A 17,876-nucleotide genomic window follows, 5' to 3' on the forward strand; every position below is an offset into this window, starting at 1 on the left:
GGACCAGGGCATTCGCCCGCCTGGCTGTGCCCGACGAGGAGCGCTCTCGGCCGGCTTGGGAGGCAGACGGCAGCCCCTCCTGGAAGTGTGGCTTTACCATGGGCCTCATGCGGAAAAATGCCGAGGTGCATTCGCTAAGCGACTGAAAGCCAAGGTAAGGATTAGTATTATAATTTTGGGTGTATCAATTATTGATTATCATAATTCTGACTCGTTTCGCCATTTTGAATGTTTTCATCTTGGACTGTGGAAGCATTGTATCTCAATCAATCTCGAAAAATATCAGCAAAAAAAAAAACTAGCTTGCAACGGACATTAGCTAGATCTATGATGAACTTTCAATGTATGATACAAAAATAATACTTCTTTCAACAGATCATTAGCCTTTGAGCAGAATTGTTTTTAACTTACCAGGAAGTGTTATCGAGCCGACCGCTTTCAGTTTCATGGGGATTGAATGAACTCTCACTCTCAGAATCATCTGACCCGTCAGAGTAAAGACAAGATCTATGTTCATGTGAATTTCCAGCTATCGGTTCGAATTGATAGGGTCTAACTTCACATCTCTGTGAAACATCGGGAATGTCACTGTCGATGGTGTCCATTTCGGTAACCTGTTTACATTAGATTCCCAAGCGCTGGCTCCTTGGAAAGTTTTTGTGACGTCACGGGTCACGTGACCACCTAGCTAATTATTGTTTTACGCTGATGTATAAAAAAGTTGAATAATGTGATGATTTTCACATTTTTGACATCCTGCAGTGATTTAGATGGCATTTCTTATGTCCTTTATACATAATTATACCCAGAAAAAAATCCATGTCCCATGTCCTTTAATTCACACCCAGTCAACATTTAACCGAACCAGTATGATTAGAAACCAGAACACCCAGAGGAAACCCAGGCAGACACGGGGTTTCAAACTCCACACAGAAAGGCCCTTGTAGGCCATTGGGCTCGACCCCAGCACCTTGCTGTGAGGTGACAGTGCTAACCACTGCACCACAGGCCCACTCTGCTCCATAACCAGAAAAAAAGTTTATTTTAGTGTAGTTCCTATTTCTTGCCACAAGATGTCGCGTGTTTTCTACGTCAAGCAAGGCGTCGTTAGAGTCCCGTTAGCTGACGTCATCAAGCTGCGGCTCATTTCCACATGAAAATAAGGAAGTGTGGGGTGTGCGCTGGATTTATTTTTCTCGTTGGACGGGTTTGTGGTTTATTTATTATGCTTACGTTTGGCCTGACACTCATTCGACAGTAAGTGGGATTTATAGTGCTGGATTAGTGCATGCGTTTTACTAGAGGTGAGCGCTTTCCTTACAGTGTCCTGTGGAAAGAAAGGACAAGGGCGCGCGCGAGTGTGTGAGAGAGATGTGAGTGAGTGAGTGAGAGAGAGAGAGGTGTGAGACTGTGTGTGTGTGTGTGTGTGTGTGAGAGAGAGAGAGAGAGAGAGAGAGGTGTGAGACTGTGTGTTTCTGTGTGTGTGTGTGTGTGTGTGAGAGAGAGGTGTGAGACTGTGTGTGTGAGAGAGATGTGGGTGAGTGTGAGAGAGAGAGGGGGAGAGAGGGGGAGAGAGGTGTGAGACTGTATGTGTGTGAGAGAGAGAGAGGTGTGAGACAGTGTGTGTGTGAGAGAGATGTGAGTGAGAGGGGGAGAGAGGTGTGAGACAGTGTGTGTGAGAGAGAGAGGTGTGAGACTGAGTGAGAGAGAGGGGAAGAGAGGTGTGAGACAGTGTGAGTAAGAGAGAGAGGTGTGAGACAGTGTGTGTGTGTGTCTGAGTGAGAGGTGTGAGACAGTGTGTGTGTGTGTCTGAGTGAGAGGTGTGAGACAGTGTGTGTGTCTGAGAGAGAGGTGTGAGACAGTGTGTGTGTCTGAGAGAGAGGTGTGAGACAGTGTGTGTGTCTGAGAGAGAGGTGTGAGACAGTGTGTGTGTCTGAGAGAGAGGTGTGAGACAGTGTGTGTGTGTCTGAGAGAGAGGTGTGAGACAGTGTGTGTGTCTGAGAGAGAGGTGTGAGACTGTGTGTGTCTGAGAGAGAGGTGTGAGACAGTGTGTGTGTGTGTGTGTGTCTGAGAGAGAGGTGTGAGACAGTGTGTGTGTGAGAGAGAGGGGGAGAGAGGTGTGAGACAGTGTGTGTGTATGTGAGTGTGTGTGAGAGAGAGATGTGTGTGTGTGTGTGTGAGAGAGAGAGAGAGAGAGAGGTGTGAGACAGTGTGTGTGTGAGGGGGGAGAGAGGTGTGAGACAGTGTGTGTGTGAGGGGGGAGAGAGGTGTGAGACAGTGTGTGTGAGAGAGAGGGGGAGAGAGGTGTGAGACAGTGTGTGTGAGAGAGAGGGGGGAGAGAGGTGTGGGAGAGAGGTGTGAGACAGTGTGTGTGAGAGAGAGAGAGAGAGAGGTGTGAGACTGTGTGTGTATGTGAGTGTGTGAGAGAGAGGTGTGAGACTGTGTGTGTGTGTGTGTGTGTGAGAGAGGTGTGAGACTGTGTGTGTGCGTGTGTGTGTGAGAGAGAGAGAGGTGTGAGACTGTGTGTGTGTGTGAGAGAGAGGTGTGAGACTGTGTGTGTGAGAGAGAGAGAGGTGTGAGACTGTGTGTTTCTGTGTGTGTGTGAGAGAGGTGTGAGACTGTGTGTGAGAGAGATGTGGGTGAGTGTGAGAGAGAGAGGTGTGAGACAGTGTGTGTGTGAGAGAGATGTGAGTGAGAGGGGGAGAGAGGTGTGAGACTGTGTGTGAGAGAGAGGTGTGAGACTGTGAGTGAGAGAGAGGGGAAGAGAGGTGTGAGACAGTGTGAGTAAGAGAGAGCGGTGTGAGACAGTGTGTGTGTGTGTGTGTCTGAGTGAGAGGTGTGAGACAGTGTGTGTGTCTGAGAGAGAGGTGTGAGACAGTGTGTGTGAGAGAGAGAGGTGTGAGACAGTGTGTGTGAGAGAGAGAGGTGTGAGACAGTGTGTGTGAGAGAGAGAGGTGTGAGACAGTGTGTGTGAGAGAGAGAGGTGTGAGACAGTGTGTGTGAGAGAGAGAGGTGTGAGACAGTGTGTGTGAGAGAGAGAGGTGTGAGACAGTGTGAGTAAGAGAGAGAGGTGTGAGACAGTGTGTGTGTGTGTGTGTGTGTGTGTCTGAGAGAGAGGTGTGAGACAGTGTGTGTGTCTGAGAGAGAGGTGTGAGACAGTGTGTGTGTGTCTGAGAGAGAGGTGTGAGACAGTGTGTGTGTGTCTGAGAGAGAGGTGTGAGACAGTGTGTGTGTGTCTGAGAGAGAGGTGTGAGACAGTGTGTGTGTGTGTCTGAGAGAGAGGTGTGAGACAGTGTGTGTGTGTCTGAGAGAGAGGTGTGAGACAGTGTGTGTGTGTGTCTGAGAGAGAGGTGTGAGACAGTGTGTGTGTGTGTCTGAGAGAGAGGTGTGAGACAGTGTGTGTGAGAGAGAGAGGTGTGAGACTGTGTGAGTGAGAGAGAGAGGTGTGAGACAGTGTGTGTGTCTGAGAGAGAGGTGTGAGACAGTGTGTGTGTGTCTGAGAGAGAGGTGTGAGACAGTGTGTGTGTGTCTGAGAGAGAGGTGTGAGACAGTGTGTGTCTGAGAGAGAGGTGTGAGACTGTGTGTGTGTGTCTGAGAGAGAGGTGTGAGACAGTGTGTGTGTGTCTGAGAGAGAGGTGTGAGACAGTGTGTGTGTGTCTGAGAGAGAGGTGTGAGGCAGTGTGTGTCTGAGAGAGAGGTGTGAGACAGTGTGTGTCTGAGAGAGAGGTGTGAGACAGTGTGTGTCTGAGAGAGAGGTGTGAGACAGTGTGTGTCTGAGAGAGAGGTGTGAGACAGTGTGTGTCTGTCTGAGAGAGAGGTGTGAGACTGTGTGTGTGTGTCTGAGAGAGAGGTGTGAGACAGTGTGTGTGTGTCTGAGAGAGAGGTGTGAGACAGTGTGTGTGTGTCTGAGAGAGAGGTGAGAGACAGTGTGTGTGTCTGAGAGAGAGGTGTGAGACAGTGTGTGTGTGTCTGAGAGAGAGGTGTGAGACAGTGTGTGTGTGTGTCTGAGAGAGAGGTGTGAGACAGTGTGTGTGTGTCTGAGAGAGAGGTGTGAGACAGTGTGTGTGTGTCTGAGAGAGAGGTGAGAGACAGTGTGTGTGTCTGAGAGAGAGGTGTGAGACTGTGTGTGTGTGTCTGAGAGAGAGGTGTGAGACAGTGTGTGTGTGTCTGAGAGAGAGGTGTGAGACAGTGTGTGTCTGAGAGAGAGGTGTGAGACAGTGTGTGTCTGAGAGAGAGGTGTGAGACAGTGTGTGTCTGAGAGAGAGGTGTGAGACAGTGTGTGTGTGTCTGAGAGAGAGGTGTGAGGCAGTGTGTGTCTGAGAGAGAGGTGTGAGACAGTGTGTGTGTGTCTGAGAGAGAGGTGTGAGACAGTGTGTGTGTGTCTGAGAGAGAGGTGTGAGGCAGTGTGTGTCTGAGAGAGAGGTGTGAGACAGTGTGTGTGTGTCTGAGAGAGAGGTGTGAGACAGTGTGTGTGTGTCTGAGAGAGAGGTGTGAGACAGTGTGTGTGTGTCTGAGAGAGAGGTGTGAGGCAGTGTGTGTCTGAGAGAGAGGTGTGAGACAGTGTGTGTGTGTCTGAGAGAGAGGTGTGAGACAGTGTGTGTGTGTCTGAGAGAGAGGTGTGAGACAGTGTGTGTGTGTCTGAGAGAGAGGTGTGAGACAGTGTGTGTGTGTCTGAGAGAGAGGTGAGAGACAGTGTGTGTGTCTGAGAGAGAGGTGTGAGACTGTGTGTGTGTGTCTGAGAGAGAGGTGTGAGACAGTGTGTGTGTGTCTGAGAGAGAGGTGTGAGACAGTGTGTGTGTGTCTGAGAGAGAGGTGTGAGACAGTGTGTGTGTGTCTGAGAGAGAGGTGTGAGACAGTGTGTGTGTGTCTGAGAGAGAGGTGTGAGGCAGTGTGTGTCTGAGAGAGAGGTGTGAGACAGTGTGTGTCTGAGAGAGAGGTGTGAGACAGTGTGTGTGTGTGTCTGAGAGAGAGAGGTGTTGCTTCATGTTTTGAAAATTGTTCGAGCTTTGTTAGAGATTACAGTAAGGGCTTGGAACATTTGGAGTCTTGACAAAACATGAGCAACCCAGTAAGGTCAGATAATGTCCAATACTGTATTTAAAGTATTTTCTTGTTTAAGACTAGGATGATATTTAGTGAGACCAGCGCTGACCACTGAGACAGCTCCAAGTATAAATGTGAAAGAGGTGTGCAAAAAAGTCTCAAGACCAGACTCAAGTCCATCATGAACTCTAAACAGAGCATGTTGCTTTATATGAAAATAATGGCTGTCAAGGTGGTGTGATGTGGAACGACGCACAAGTGGAGTGTATTCTTCACACACACTGTGCATTTTAATGGGTTATAGTTTGAGTTACTGTTGTGGAACATCTAAGAGACTAGTTAATTCCAGTTATCACTTGAGTTATAGCCGCAATAAAGAGTTATTCTCTCTCTCGCTCTCAAAAAGCGCAGCCTGTCATGTCTTCAATTCTGTGGAGCGCCTGCTGTACAAGTCCCTGTGTATGAGCTGTTTCTATAGAAACACTATCATATTAGAGCGAGTGCATTATTATTAGCCTGCCATTCATGTTACAGTCTGAACTCCTGTCCAAACTCATAGAAAACTATTGCACACTTTCTGATCAATCAAATTCAAGCATTAAACTGCAATGTAGTATAATTTGATATAATCCCCAAATTTATCCCAAGGTTTGAGACTACGCTTAGAGCTTGCCTTCAGCCAAGTATAACTAACCTGACTGTGACACATACATTAAATTACACTCGTACTCTTGGCTCATTGTGGCGATTTGTGGCTTTGACAACTTTACACTGGTGGATACAACGTAACCTGCATCTCAAGTGTTCTTGTAGATGGTCAGATTAAGGCCTTGCAACTTCTAAGTTGTTGTTTGTGTCATCTTCTTCCTCGTAGTGGTGAAACTCAGTACAATAAAGACAGACTGCTGCAAGGTACGAGCAGAAACGTGTGAGACGCATGTATGATGTATTTTTTTTTATGTGTGTGTGTGTAATATTAGATATTATTCTATCCACATTCACTGGATATGAGCAATCGTGTGCTCTGATTGGCTACTCTACTACAAGGCTATCAGCTCATACATAGACATATAAACATAGACGCCACCTTCTGCATAGAATCATACGTCATCCTCGCCGCCATATTGGATGTGGCAAAGTGGAGATTCTTCAGCCGTCTCTGGTATAGCGTCTAGACAGTAGCCGAGAATAAAGATGCCTCATTCATGTGCTGCGTTTAACTGTACCAACAGGTTTACCGTCCAAACGAGATCACATGGGATTACCTTTCACAGGTGAGAATGGAAAAATACTTTTCATTGTATTTGGTCATTATAACGTAATTTTACAAACAGATTTTTCTGACTTTGTGGCTAATATGAAGTCTCGCGCATAATAGCCGCTCGGTGAAACCTGTCTCCAAACAACGAAGTATTTCCTTCGTAACTACGCTGATTGTTGTTAGTTGCTTAGCTAACTTTTCACATACTATGTAGGTTTCCCAAAAATAAAGACATGAAAAAGCAGTGGGAGACAGCTGTGCGACGGGAAGGGTTTTCTGCTACTCCGTCATCCATGCTCTGCAGTGAACACTTCAGAACGGAGGATTTTGACAGAACAGGTCAGACAGTCAGGATCAGAGAGGGAGCTGTTCCTTCAGTCTTCAGTTTCCCAGCTCATCTCCACCGGGTAGGTGTAGAGTTATAAGCAGTGAGAATTAGATAATACAGTGCCACACTATGATGAACGTTTTTGAACGTATGATGAATGTTTTTAACCTTTCTGAATGTGAAGGAATCAGTGATGTATTTTGTTTTGGTATGACGTTAGAACCTGGCTGAACTCAGTTTGGCGGTCATTCAGCTCACTTTATTCAACAAGAGTAGGTCTGTGTGGTGACTCAATAAATAAAACAGTAAATTTTTATTTTCATTCACTATTTCCAGTTTTTCCACTATTTCCATCATTTATCATATTCAGTCTTGTAGGTTGGTTATTGTGGCCTCAGGTTTTGGTAGCTTGCTACGGTATGCTGACTGATTAGCTTACCTGAGCTATCTATCGCGTATCTGTCGCTAGTTTGCAGTGTACAGGGTATTTCGCACACTATTTATAACCATCACATTAAAAGTTATATGTGTTGTTTTGATGCCTGTTTGTTTCCCAAATATATACATGTGTGTCTTAATGGGTGAATAAAAGGCATCGAGTTAAATATTATTGTAGAAAGGGGCTTTATGAAGTTCAGTCCATTTACTTGCATTGGTTTACGGGGAAGATTTGCCACATCAAATATCCCAGAATCATCAAAAAAATTTAATGTAATTAAAACATCAAATTTGCCACACTGACTTATCCCAGCAATGGGCCACCCAGCTCAATGCGGCGTCTATGTTTATATGTCTATGAGCTCATATACCGTGAGTAGAGAAAAACAAAGTGGCGGAACATGTTACTGAAATGCCCAAGGACGAAATAAAAACTCTACTTGAAAACAAAACCCCAAAAAAGCAACAAAATATGGAATAAAAGTATTTGATGGTAAGAGTGCTTTTTTTTTTTCCTCCCAAGGATTATCGCATTTTTCACAAATTGCTCCTGTCATTTCACCAGTTTGTTTACATTCTAAGGAAATTCTTTTGTTGGACGTTTTGTATTCAGTTTTAATTTATTGAATTTGCAAAAAAAAAAAAAAGAAAAATGCTTTGTTTCTCAAAATCCAGTGAATGAGTGGAATAACTGTTTTATTCTATCTACAATCTCATCGTACATGGCTTATAGCTAACTTGGTGCTATGTGCCTCATCGGCTATCAGCTCATGTACGACTTGATTTCGTGGAATAACTAACTGTTAAATATACTGTATCTGCGTGTGTAGGTCAAGGTATTGATTCTTCCTTGTCAGAAACGGGACTATGGCAAGCGGAGGCTGCTGGCCGGTACCTGCAAGACCTTTGCTTCACCAACGTTTTTGTCAGCAATCTGCAGAGAGCCATCCAGGTGTGTGCATTTTTATAACATAAATAGGACAGAGATCATCTCTTTAGATGCACCTCGAAGTTATTTTCCTCACACTTGTATGAAACAGTGTTTCCCACAGAAATTTTGGAAACTATGAGGGCAGCCCATTGGGGGGCGTGGCGCACATGTCAGGTTGAATTGCAGGGGTGCGCGGGGGTTGTTTAGCCTACTAATACTACTAAACTAAGACTAACAAAGAACAAATTCGTTGGTATTGGTTATGCACCTTGTATTTTATTTTAGCATATTGCTACAGAGGGCAGTCCTACAAGAAGAACATATTACAGATAGCAACCAAACCAAAAGTCCTACAATACTTCACACCCTGAACTCCTACAAAAAGTCCTACAGAACAAGGACTTCTAGCTCTGCTGTATGTCAAAAATGACCCTGACAAATGCCTGCCCTATTTACAAGGACCACACCCTGCACTTGTGCATTTGATTTTTCTTGGCTTTGAGAAAGAGTTCGAGTTCCCTTTCATAATTTATATCTTCTGGTTGCGGCCCATTAATGGAAATCCTCAAGCAGGCGGCCAGGTTTGCTCTCCTTGCAGTCTGTTCCGAAGGTCTGTTTTGACCTAAAATGGCAAACAACTTGTTACTACAATGAGTCATGTGATTGTAGAGCTCACTCTGAAATATTTAATTAAGTGAAAGTAAGATTGAACTTGGGTGGGATTTGAGCATATAAACAATGGGTAAATGTAAATTGAAATTCACATCCCTGGTTTGCCTGCAGATGTCCTTACCCTGTTCATTGTGGAAAAGTCTCTTTCACAATTCACGCTCAACACCGTCACAACAAGGGCAATCGCTGCTAAGTGCAGGGTGTCCGCGGATCCTTAAAAAGTCTGAAAAAGTCTGATATACAGTATATGGCATTTTAAGGCCTTAAATAGCCTTATATTTTGCTAATATTTCGAAGTGTGGCATTAATTTTCATATGGGTGGCATTAAATTTCATCGGGGCACAAAAATATATGTTTGTACTTTTTTTTTTTTTCCTGTGCTAACGTTGTTCAAACAGCACACGTCAATGTGTAACAAGAAGATGGCAAAAAGACCGCTCTGAACCTAAAAGTACAGGCGTCACACAACACTTAGGGGGCAGTGTTTTCCTTATAGTGTTTTGGGAAAAGACGAAGAAGTGGTTTCTTTAGCGTGGCAGACATGTAGGATGGGGAAGTGTAAGTTTAGGGACAAGTGGCTTGAGGACCAGAAATGTAGCGGTTGGTTGTCAAAAGCAACGTCCGAAAATGAAGCTCGGTGTAAACTCTGCAAGAAAGACATAAAGTTGGGAACAATAGGCTCTACTGCCCTTGACGCTCACATGAAAGGGGAAAAGCATAAACGCTTTGCCGCCAGTCAGGTAACAACAGTTCCCATGCAGATGTTTGCAGCACCGGTTGCAAACGTTAGCGCAAAGCCCACTTTCCCTTCGGTGCCTACTTCTCCCAGCACAAGTGCCTTCGGTGCTTTCGCCTCGACCGCTACACTTAAGGCTGAAATACTGTGGGTTCTGCAAACGATTGACTGACACCACTCCTACAATTCGAACGAAGACGTGGGCACCGTCTTCAGGGCAGTGTTCCCTGATTCTGAATATGCAAAATCGTTTACTTGTGGGAAAGACAAGATTCTGTTTGTAAACTGGAGATGCACTGATTAAAATATAAATATGCTTTGACCATAATAGCCTAGAGTCTGATTTGTTTTTTTTTTTTTTAATATTTTTTCCCCGCGGTAGTGGTCTTATTTTTTATTCTCACAGGTCTTAAAATGGCCTTAAAAAGTATTATTTTTGGTTATCAGAAATGTGCAGATACCCTGTAAGTGGCTGAGTAATGGGTATATCTGCCCCCATTCATCGCACTCACTTGCTAGGAGTGTTATACCAATTTGACATCCTGACAAAGACAGCAAGCAGTTGATGTTGGGCCTACCTCAGTCACTACCTCTTCATCCTGAGGTGAATTTCGATCCCTCTTTTTGAAATAATTCAAAATGCTCATGATCTGAATTAACAAAACAAATTTAGCATCAGTTTAATAAAGATCAGAGATTTTCTGTTACAGCTGTAGCGTCTACAATAAGGCTGACATCGTCACCTGACATTCAACGCGTTGCATTAAGGCCTACGTTAGTGGAGAAACACTCATCAGTAAATGTGAAAACGATCAAATTCGAGTCAAGAAGTTAATTTAATTAAGTAAGTAACTAACATTACATTCCCTTAATTATGTGGCCTAATAGCTTCACCTTTAGAAAGTAGCCTATTAGAAAAGGCTAAAAATAATTTAACGTCTTCTGTCTCACCAGTAACAAATCGTGTTAAGGCTACTAGCACTAATTCTCAAAAGTGGCATCGAAGTTCGCTCTCTGTTAGAATAGACTACTTTTCCCTTTTAACATGCAGACCTAGATTAGTTTATCACTGTTGTCGCTTCACATCTCCATCACTTGGATAGACTGCGCACATACAATGTCAAGCGGGAAGCACTTCACCGGTGAATTTGGAAACGACCTGATCCTGGTAGGATGATAAAGTTAATTTGACAAATTGGATAACTACGTAGGGCTAACTAATATTGCCTCAAAATAGCCTACTGTTGCCTTACAGAAAAGGTAGGTTTGCCAGTGCGAAATGGACAAAGTAATGCCTCGGTCACAACCGGCCGTACGTGCTCCTGTGGCCGGTCTACGTGCACAGAGCCTAATCTAGGGCGCGTAATACGTGATAATACGCGTTTTTTATCTGTCTGTCGCACATCCACTTTTTGGGCGTGAGAGTGATATCGCGTGTCTATTCATTTTGTCGCGCATTTATAAGTAGAGAGCATGTAGTCGCGTTTTACTGAATCTTGTGTGTATCAATTTGTCAGCACCAGCTAGCAAGCACTGCGGTAAATATAGCGTTGTTTACACACCAATCGGAAAATATCGGAAAGGACCGAAGTATTCCGAATGGTTTATTTAGTGGGTAAAACAGTTTTGTGAACTATTATATCATTGGTCACTGAACCGGAAGACAGTGTATCTCAACCAATCATGTGAAGTGTTTTAAAAATACCCAAAAGCACATGGCATATCGTTCTGTCTCATCCAAACATAACAGTCAGACCCTCCAGGATTTCGCGATTTGCAACATCAACGCAAATTCAACCAATCCCCGCGAATTCAGGGCGGTGTTACAATTCTATCCAATCACCGCAACTTTCCCGCAAATTTGACCAATCGTTGGCGTCGTCTTGCAGTGACGTCGACAAACTACCTTCTGCCTTACTTCCGTGTATACGTTCAAGAGAAGCAGCATGTGCGCAGTGTTGCCAGATTGGGCGGTTTTAAGTGCATTTTGGCGGGTTTTGAACATATTTAGGCTGGAAAACGTCCGCAGTATCTGGCAACATTGCATGATGTGCGAGTCAGTGTTTATATAGGCTTAAATTCTGTTACTGAAAGTGTGTTATGTTTACAGTGAAGGACTGTGTGCACTTTTTTTTTTTTTAACTTAATACAAGAAATTAATGGATGCCAACATTTTTGCCAAAATGGTATTTTATTTTCCATTGTTTAGGCAGCTTCAGCATCATACTGTGAGATTCTGTTCAAATTGTTTTTTTTTCTTCTATGAAGCCTGAGCCATTTATTTTATTAGTTTATAATTATTGTTTAATTTAGTCTTCAGGAGAGACTGCCTGCACACAGTACTAGTATTAATAGTTTTTTTCTTACATGAAAGCTGACGCATTTATATTATATTTTAAGATAACTTCATGTTGTGCTGTGAGGTTCTCTGCACTTTAACTTTTGAACCAACAGGTGCATTTGGATAAGTAAAGCCTATTTTTCTGCATTTTTGTAGTCCTGGTAATCTTACACATTCATCATGATTGCTAGTTTTTTTTTTTGAGTAATTTGTTTAATTTTTCTTGTTGAAAGTTCAATTTAGTATTATGTTAGTGATATTCTAAAAGTAAAGATTAATAAAACTGTTCTGTTTATAGATGTAATCTTGAAAATATCTACCAATGTATTACTTATTTTTCTGTCCCCACTAACTGGAACAAATGAGGGATATTTTTACCCATGTTAATATTTTCTGTCCCCTGTTCCTACAACTAGTGAGGGATCTGTCCCCTATTTTCAAATTCCTAGATTAGGCTCTGGTGCAAAAAACGCAAGAAATGCACGGAGGTCGCGCGTGTGACGTGCTGATTTTCGAGCCGTAAACTGGCCGCAGACCGGCCGCAGAGATTCTTTGTCATGTCAAACAAACTCTACGGGTGCTTATGTTTTTTTCAGGTTGCAAGACAAACTTGCGGCCAACGTGCGTCTTTCTCCACGAACAAAAAAAACGCAGCGATTTGGGAAACGCCAAAAATCGCACGGCCAAAAAATCGTACGTCCAGTTGTGACCTAGGCTTAATTTTAGACTTAGACAAAACTTTATTTATCCCCGAAGGGCAATTAGAAGGGCGAAGAGCGGTACATTAAAAGAGCAAGAAAATCTCATCTCATTATCTCTAGCCGCTCCATCCCTCTACAGGGTCGCAGGCAAGCTGGAGCCCATCCCAGCTGACCACGGGCGAAAGGCGGGGTACACCCTGGACAAGTCGCCAGGTCATCACAGGGCTGACACATAGACACAGACAACCATTCACACTCACATTCACACCTACGGTCAATTTAGAGTCACCAGTTAACCTAACCTGCATGTCTTTGGACTGTGGGGGAAACCGGAGCACCCGGAGGAAACCCACACGGACACGGGGAGAACATGCAAACTCCACACAGAAAGACCCTCACCGGCCACGGGGCTCGAACCCGGACCTTCTTGCTGTGAGGCGACAGCGCTAACCACTACACCACCATGCCGCCCAGAGCAAGAAAATAAAATCATAAGAATAAAATCACAAAAATGGGTGGGCAAAAAAAAAAAACAGCGTACAATGTACAATGGCAGGCCTGTTGCCAGTAACAAAGTTTAAAAAAAAAAAAAAAAAGGCAGCAGATAAAATATGGCAAATAAATAAAATGACGCGTGGATAAAATTAAAATGATAATATGATTAGAGTGACATTGTAGTTAAAGTGACAAGGTGATATTGTAATATTGCACATCAGGACGTGATATTGCACTAGAGTGTTGTACAGAAGACTTAAGTTATTGTAACTGTCTTAGACTTCTTAGAGTTCAGGAGGAGAATAACACTTTGAACAAAGGTTGCTCTCCTCCTCTGGGTCTTACAGGCCGGACAGTGGAACCTGTGACCAGATGGCAGCTGCTCAAATGCCGGGAACAAAGCATGAGTCGAGTCCTTAAGAATTCGACGAGCCAGGCCGCTAGCCTGCTGCTCGTACACAGTATTCAGGTGTCAACAACACCATCAACGAGCAGGAAGTCCAATAATCTTAGAACACACCTTGACAATATTATGCAGGCGGTTCCTATCCTGTACAGTAATGGAGTAATACCAACAGCATATAGAAAAAGCTAAATCACTTTCAATGAATGTATAATAGAATGTCAACAAGATGTTCTGACTGACAGAATAAGAGTTCAGTTTCCTTAGTAGGTACATCCTGAAACAATACACTTAACGTCCTCCATCAATGCGTTCTCCGTACGCCTATAAAGCACAATAGCGTAGCCTTCTCAATCGTGTCAAAGGCTACATAAAGTTGTATAAACTTACCTTAACATGTAGACGCAGACAGGATGTAGCTTATCAGAGTTGTCTCCTCACGCTGTCTCAGATAGGCAACGCACACAATGTCAGGCCGGGTGCGTCAGTGTCGCCGTGCGTGTGGGCGGGCCCGGACTGAGACTATGGCAGCCCAAATTAGACTATGGCGGGCCTCCATAGTCTCGTCAATGTGTGGGAAACACTGTGAAATTTCAAAATCTACCCAGATTGCTGTGTGTTCCTGGCAGTTCATGTGTTCCTCTCTGTTTCCCCAGACTGCAGAGATCATCTTGAAAAGCAACGTGCACTCTGCTGGCATTGAGATGGTGTTGGATCCTTTGCTCAGAGAGAGGGTGAGACGGCCAATCACAATCCTTTATCTCTGGATCATTGTGTAAAGTGCACATACAGTATTTTCCTGCTCGACACTGCAGCACAAACCAATGCAGTGTGTCTGATATGCTTGGTTTGGATTTGATTACATGCTGTGCAGGGATTTGGCATGGCTGAGGGGCGGCCCAAAGAAGACCTGAAGAAGATGGCGAACGCAGCAGGCCAGGCCTGCAGGGATTTCACACCACCAGGTGGAGAATCTCTTGAGCAGGTAAACTTCAGTCTGTAGTGCTTCAGCATGGGATCAGGAATCTCTAAGTTTGGGGTTTTGAGATTTTTTATTTATTTATTTATTTTTTATTTTCCCCACCACTTTTATAAAATAACTATCATTTTTCTCCTCCGAGAAATCCAGTAAGCTCAATGTACAGGACGTCCAGTAAGGACTGTCAGAACACATTATGCTCTAAATAGTGTTCATTGTCAGAATGATTTGAATGCTTAATCCCTTGTGGTGCTCTTGGTCGTCTTTCCTTAACTTTTTTGACTAATCTTTTTATCTTGATGTGCTAAAAGAGCTCAGAATTTATAGCATTTTTCAATTTAACATGTATACAGTATATTTTCAATTTATTTATGAATTACTTCTGAAAATAATTTCCATCAAACACTAATATCAGGCTTTTTCTCTACCTCAGTCTTAAACATTTTTTTTCCTTCCTAATTCGTATGTCGAGTTTAAAGGAGAACTGAAGGCAAATTTTTTTATCAAAATTCTATTTCTCTCATATTTTATTAAATATAGGAATGCATTTTTGATTGCTATTTTATCACTGCTATAGCAAGTTATGAGTGTTTGAAATATGCTCTGTAATATATCAGTCCATATGTCAAAGTGATGGCCGTAAACGAGATTTGTTGAGACCTGAGCGAGACATCGTAGGACGGAAGTAAAACGTACAGCGGAAATCAAAGTGACCGACATCTGTCAGCGTTGTCAAAAGACGTGCGCGCCCTCTTTTGAATGCTGATGTAATCAAGCCGGAAGCTTTGATAGCAATCAGGAAAACTTGAAGAAAGTAGGTAGTAATCGTCATTTAAACTTGTTTTTCTGCAATATTTTGTTTGGAAAACGGTTCATTTGGTGGAATAAATGCATGTAAACAATTTTCAAAATGGCGGCACTGACTGATGCTTCACGTTTTGAAGTCTTACATGAGTCTCGTGAAGATCATGCGGATAAGCGACGCTTGTCGTGGACCAAACGAACTAAATTCAACATGGCTAAAAACCGAATAGGCCGATAAGTATAATTTTAATTTCAATTAGTTGCCAATTTGAGTCACGATATCATTATCTCATTATCTCTAGCCGCTTTATCCTGTTCTACAGGGTCGCAGGCAAGCTGGAGCCTATCCCAGCTGACTACGGGCGAAACAGACAACCATTCACACTCACATTCACACCTACGGTCAATTTAGAGTCACCAGTTAACCTAACCTGCATGTCTTTGGACTGTGGGGGAAACCGGAGCACCCGGAGGAAACCCACGCGGACACGGGGAGAACATGCAAACTCCACACAGAAAGGCCCTCGCCGGCCACGGGGCTCGAACCCGGACCTTCTTGCTGTGAGGCAACAGCACTAACCACTACACCACCTGAGTCACGATATAAGGCTACTAAAACTGAAAACGTAATTGAGTAACACGTTAAGTTTAAAAATGACTTCAGTTCTCCTTTAAACTGCTAAATCAGCTAAAATGAGGTCTAAGCCTGACAGAAAACGTGCTCTCTATGAGCTGTATGAGGATCTCTCCTGATTTCAGTATACTGTGTTTATCTGATGTTTTATCAAAGTCTCCATCACCCCTCGTCTAACTTGCCCAGTTCAGCCTAGTCTGTTAATGCACTGATGAGTTTGGAGCAGGTACTCCAGGATCTTTCCCTGCATTTTCTTCTCCATTTGTGAATTTTTTTTTTTTTAATTCCCACCTATCAGCTAGCTTTCTCTGATCACATGACTGCTAAGAAAGGTTAAGACTAGCATGCGCTTCCTCCTCTACTCCAAGACTAATGAAGCCAGCTATGTCCCATCCCCCCCAAAAGTCTGCTGCTAATGTGATATCATGGGGCAGATGAGTGCAGTCACTGGAAAGAGCTAACTGCCTTCTTCTACACACATGGCCTCACAGATGCCTGCAGTTACTGTCTAGTGTCACTCTGATTGATTGATTGACAGGACAGAGTAATTCCATCCCTCCTATCCAATAATGGCCAATTTTGCTGTCTTGGACTCCTGGGAATGGATAGCTGTGTCATCATTGATCGATCATGAGTCTGAATCCTGATGATGCCGCAGCCATTCGTGACCAGTAGTATTTATTTATTTATTTTTAATTTTCTGGCCAAACAGTAAGGAGAGTGATCCATTTTCATTACATCAGACTATAGACTGTAATGCTGTAAGCACTTGGTCGTACTTGAATTATGAACAGCCAGTTTGATTCTCAGTGATAACCGGGTGTGTGTGTGTGTGTGTGTGTGTGTGTGTCCAGGTGAAGACTCGTTTTTGCAAGTTCCTCAAGTCCATGTTCCAGCGCATGCTAACTGACCACTGTCTCAGTCCGTATCCCAGTTCTAGCCCAGAGTTTCCCGAATCGTCTCTGCCAACAGTTGCAGGACTCACCAATGACGGGGTTGAGAACTTGCGCGCCCACGCGTTAGTGGTGAGCCACGGTGCCTTTATCCGCGTGGCAGTGCGTCACCTGGTGGATGGTTTGCACTGCAGCCTGCCTGAGGGGCTGAAGATGAGCCAGGTGTACTCGGCCTGCCCCAACACGGGTATCTGCAGGTTCGTCATCACACTTCAAATGGAGCAGGACGTCCCAAGACCTATTGCGCTGCACTGCATCTTCATCAACAGGAAGGATCATCTCATCAGCCTCAAAGACTAGAGCTAACAACCACTGCACAGAGTTCAGAGACGCACTAAAATTCCCGTCATTTAGAACTCTAAGGAAAAGCCGTCTTCTTGCTAACTATGCTGAGAGAGAGAGTGTTTTTTAAGCATGTGATCAGTATTGTATTGTATTTTTTATTATTTATGGTCCTGAGATTTCTGTCACAAAATATGCACAAGCTGGTTTCTAGCTGGTATTCTTCTGAAACACTATTTATTAGGATCTGTATTTTTACTGAACTGTATTATTAAGGGCAATGACGAGTTCTGATCCCAGTCGAGCTTTGATTTTTCTCTTGGACTGATCAGATGCACTTTATATTCAATGTATAGAATTTTTCTTGTGCAAAAAAATGGTCTAAAATTATCCTCTGCTATACAGAATAAAGAGTGATGAACAGTTTACAGTATTTCTGACACAAAACTCTGAAAAGTGCCATAGGTTGTAGCTTCTGTGCATAATTTGCCACAAATTTACAAAATTAAGGTGGGTAAAATGTGTACATTCACGCTACAGTGCCTTGTAAAAGTATTCATACCCCTTGAACTTTTTCACATTTTTCCACCTTACAACCACAAACTTAAAAGTTTTTTATTGAGATTTTATGTGATAGACCTACACAGAGTAGCACATAATTGTGAAGTGAAACGAAAATGATAAATGGTCTTCAAAATTTTAAACAAATAAAAATCTGAAAAATGTGGTGTGCATTAGTATTCAGCCCCCCTGTACTCTGATACCTCTAAATACAATCCAGTGCAATCAGTTGCCTTCAGAAGTCATCTAATTAGTTAATAGAGTCCTACTGTGTGTAATTTACTCTCAGCATAAATACACTTGTTCTGTGAAG

The 17,876-nt window shown here is 43.4% G+C and overlaps 1 protein-coding gene across 2 annotated transcripts; it reads left to right on the plus strand.

Annotated features, from left to right (window-relative positions):
- The first annotated feature begins 1,130 nt into the window (after window positions 1-1,130).
- On the plus strand, window positions 1,131-17,428 carry tigarb (TP53 induced glycolysis regulatory phosphatase b). 2 transcript variants are annotated; one of them, XM_060902835.1, is made up of 6 exons: window positions 1,131-1,257; window positions 5,918-5,955; window positions 7,901-8,022; window positions 14,007-14,084; window positions 14,225-14,335; window positions 16,622-17,428. In XM_060902835.1, exons 1-6 carry the CDS (start codon window positions 1,154-1,156, stop codon window positions 17,018-17,020), a joined length of 852 nt encoding a protein of 283 aa, XP_060758818.1. In that variant the 5' UTR covers window positions 1,131-1,153; the 3' UTR covers window positions 17,021-17,428. The 2 variants fall into 2 exon arrangements, with proteins under 2 accessions (XP_060758818.1, XP_060758819.1); XM_060902836.1 differs by having other exon boundaries at window positions 7,928-8,022.
- Window positions 17,429-17,876: the final 448 nt, after the last annotated feature.

The sequence above is a fragment of the Neoarius graeffei genome, chromosome 21, assembly GCF_027579695.1.
Source record: "Neoarius graeffei isolate fNeoGra1 chromosome 21, fNeoGra1.pri, whole genome shotgun sequence".
NCBI lineage: Eukaryota > Metazoa > Chordata > Actinopteri > Siluriformes > Ariidae > Neoarius > Neoarius graeffei.

What these genes read in the sequence shown, in the direction of transcription:
- tigarb (XM_060902835.1), top strand. Translation starts at nt 1,154, where the DNA reads ATGAAAATAAGGAAGTGTGGGGTGTGCGCTGGATTTATTTTTCTCGTT. An exon ending in GGCCTGACACTCATTCGACA is followed by an intron (nt 1,258 to 5,917) that starts GTAAGTGGGATT and finishes TCTTCCTCGTAG; the next exon opens with TGGTGAAACTCAGTACAATA. An exon ending in ATCTGCAGAGAGCCATCCAG is followed by an intron (nt 8,023 to 14,006) that starts GTGTGTGCATTT and finishes CTGTTTCCCCAG; the next exon opens with ACTGCAGAGATCATCTTGAA.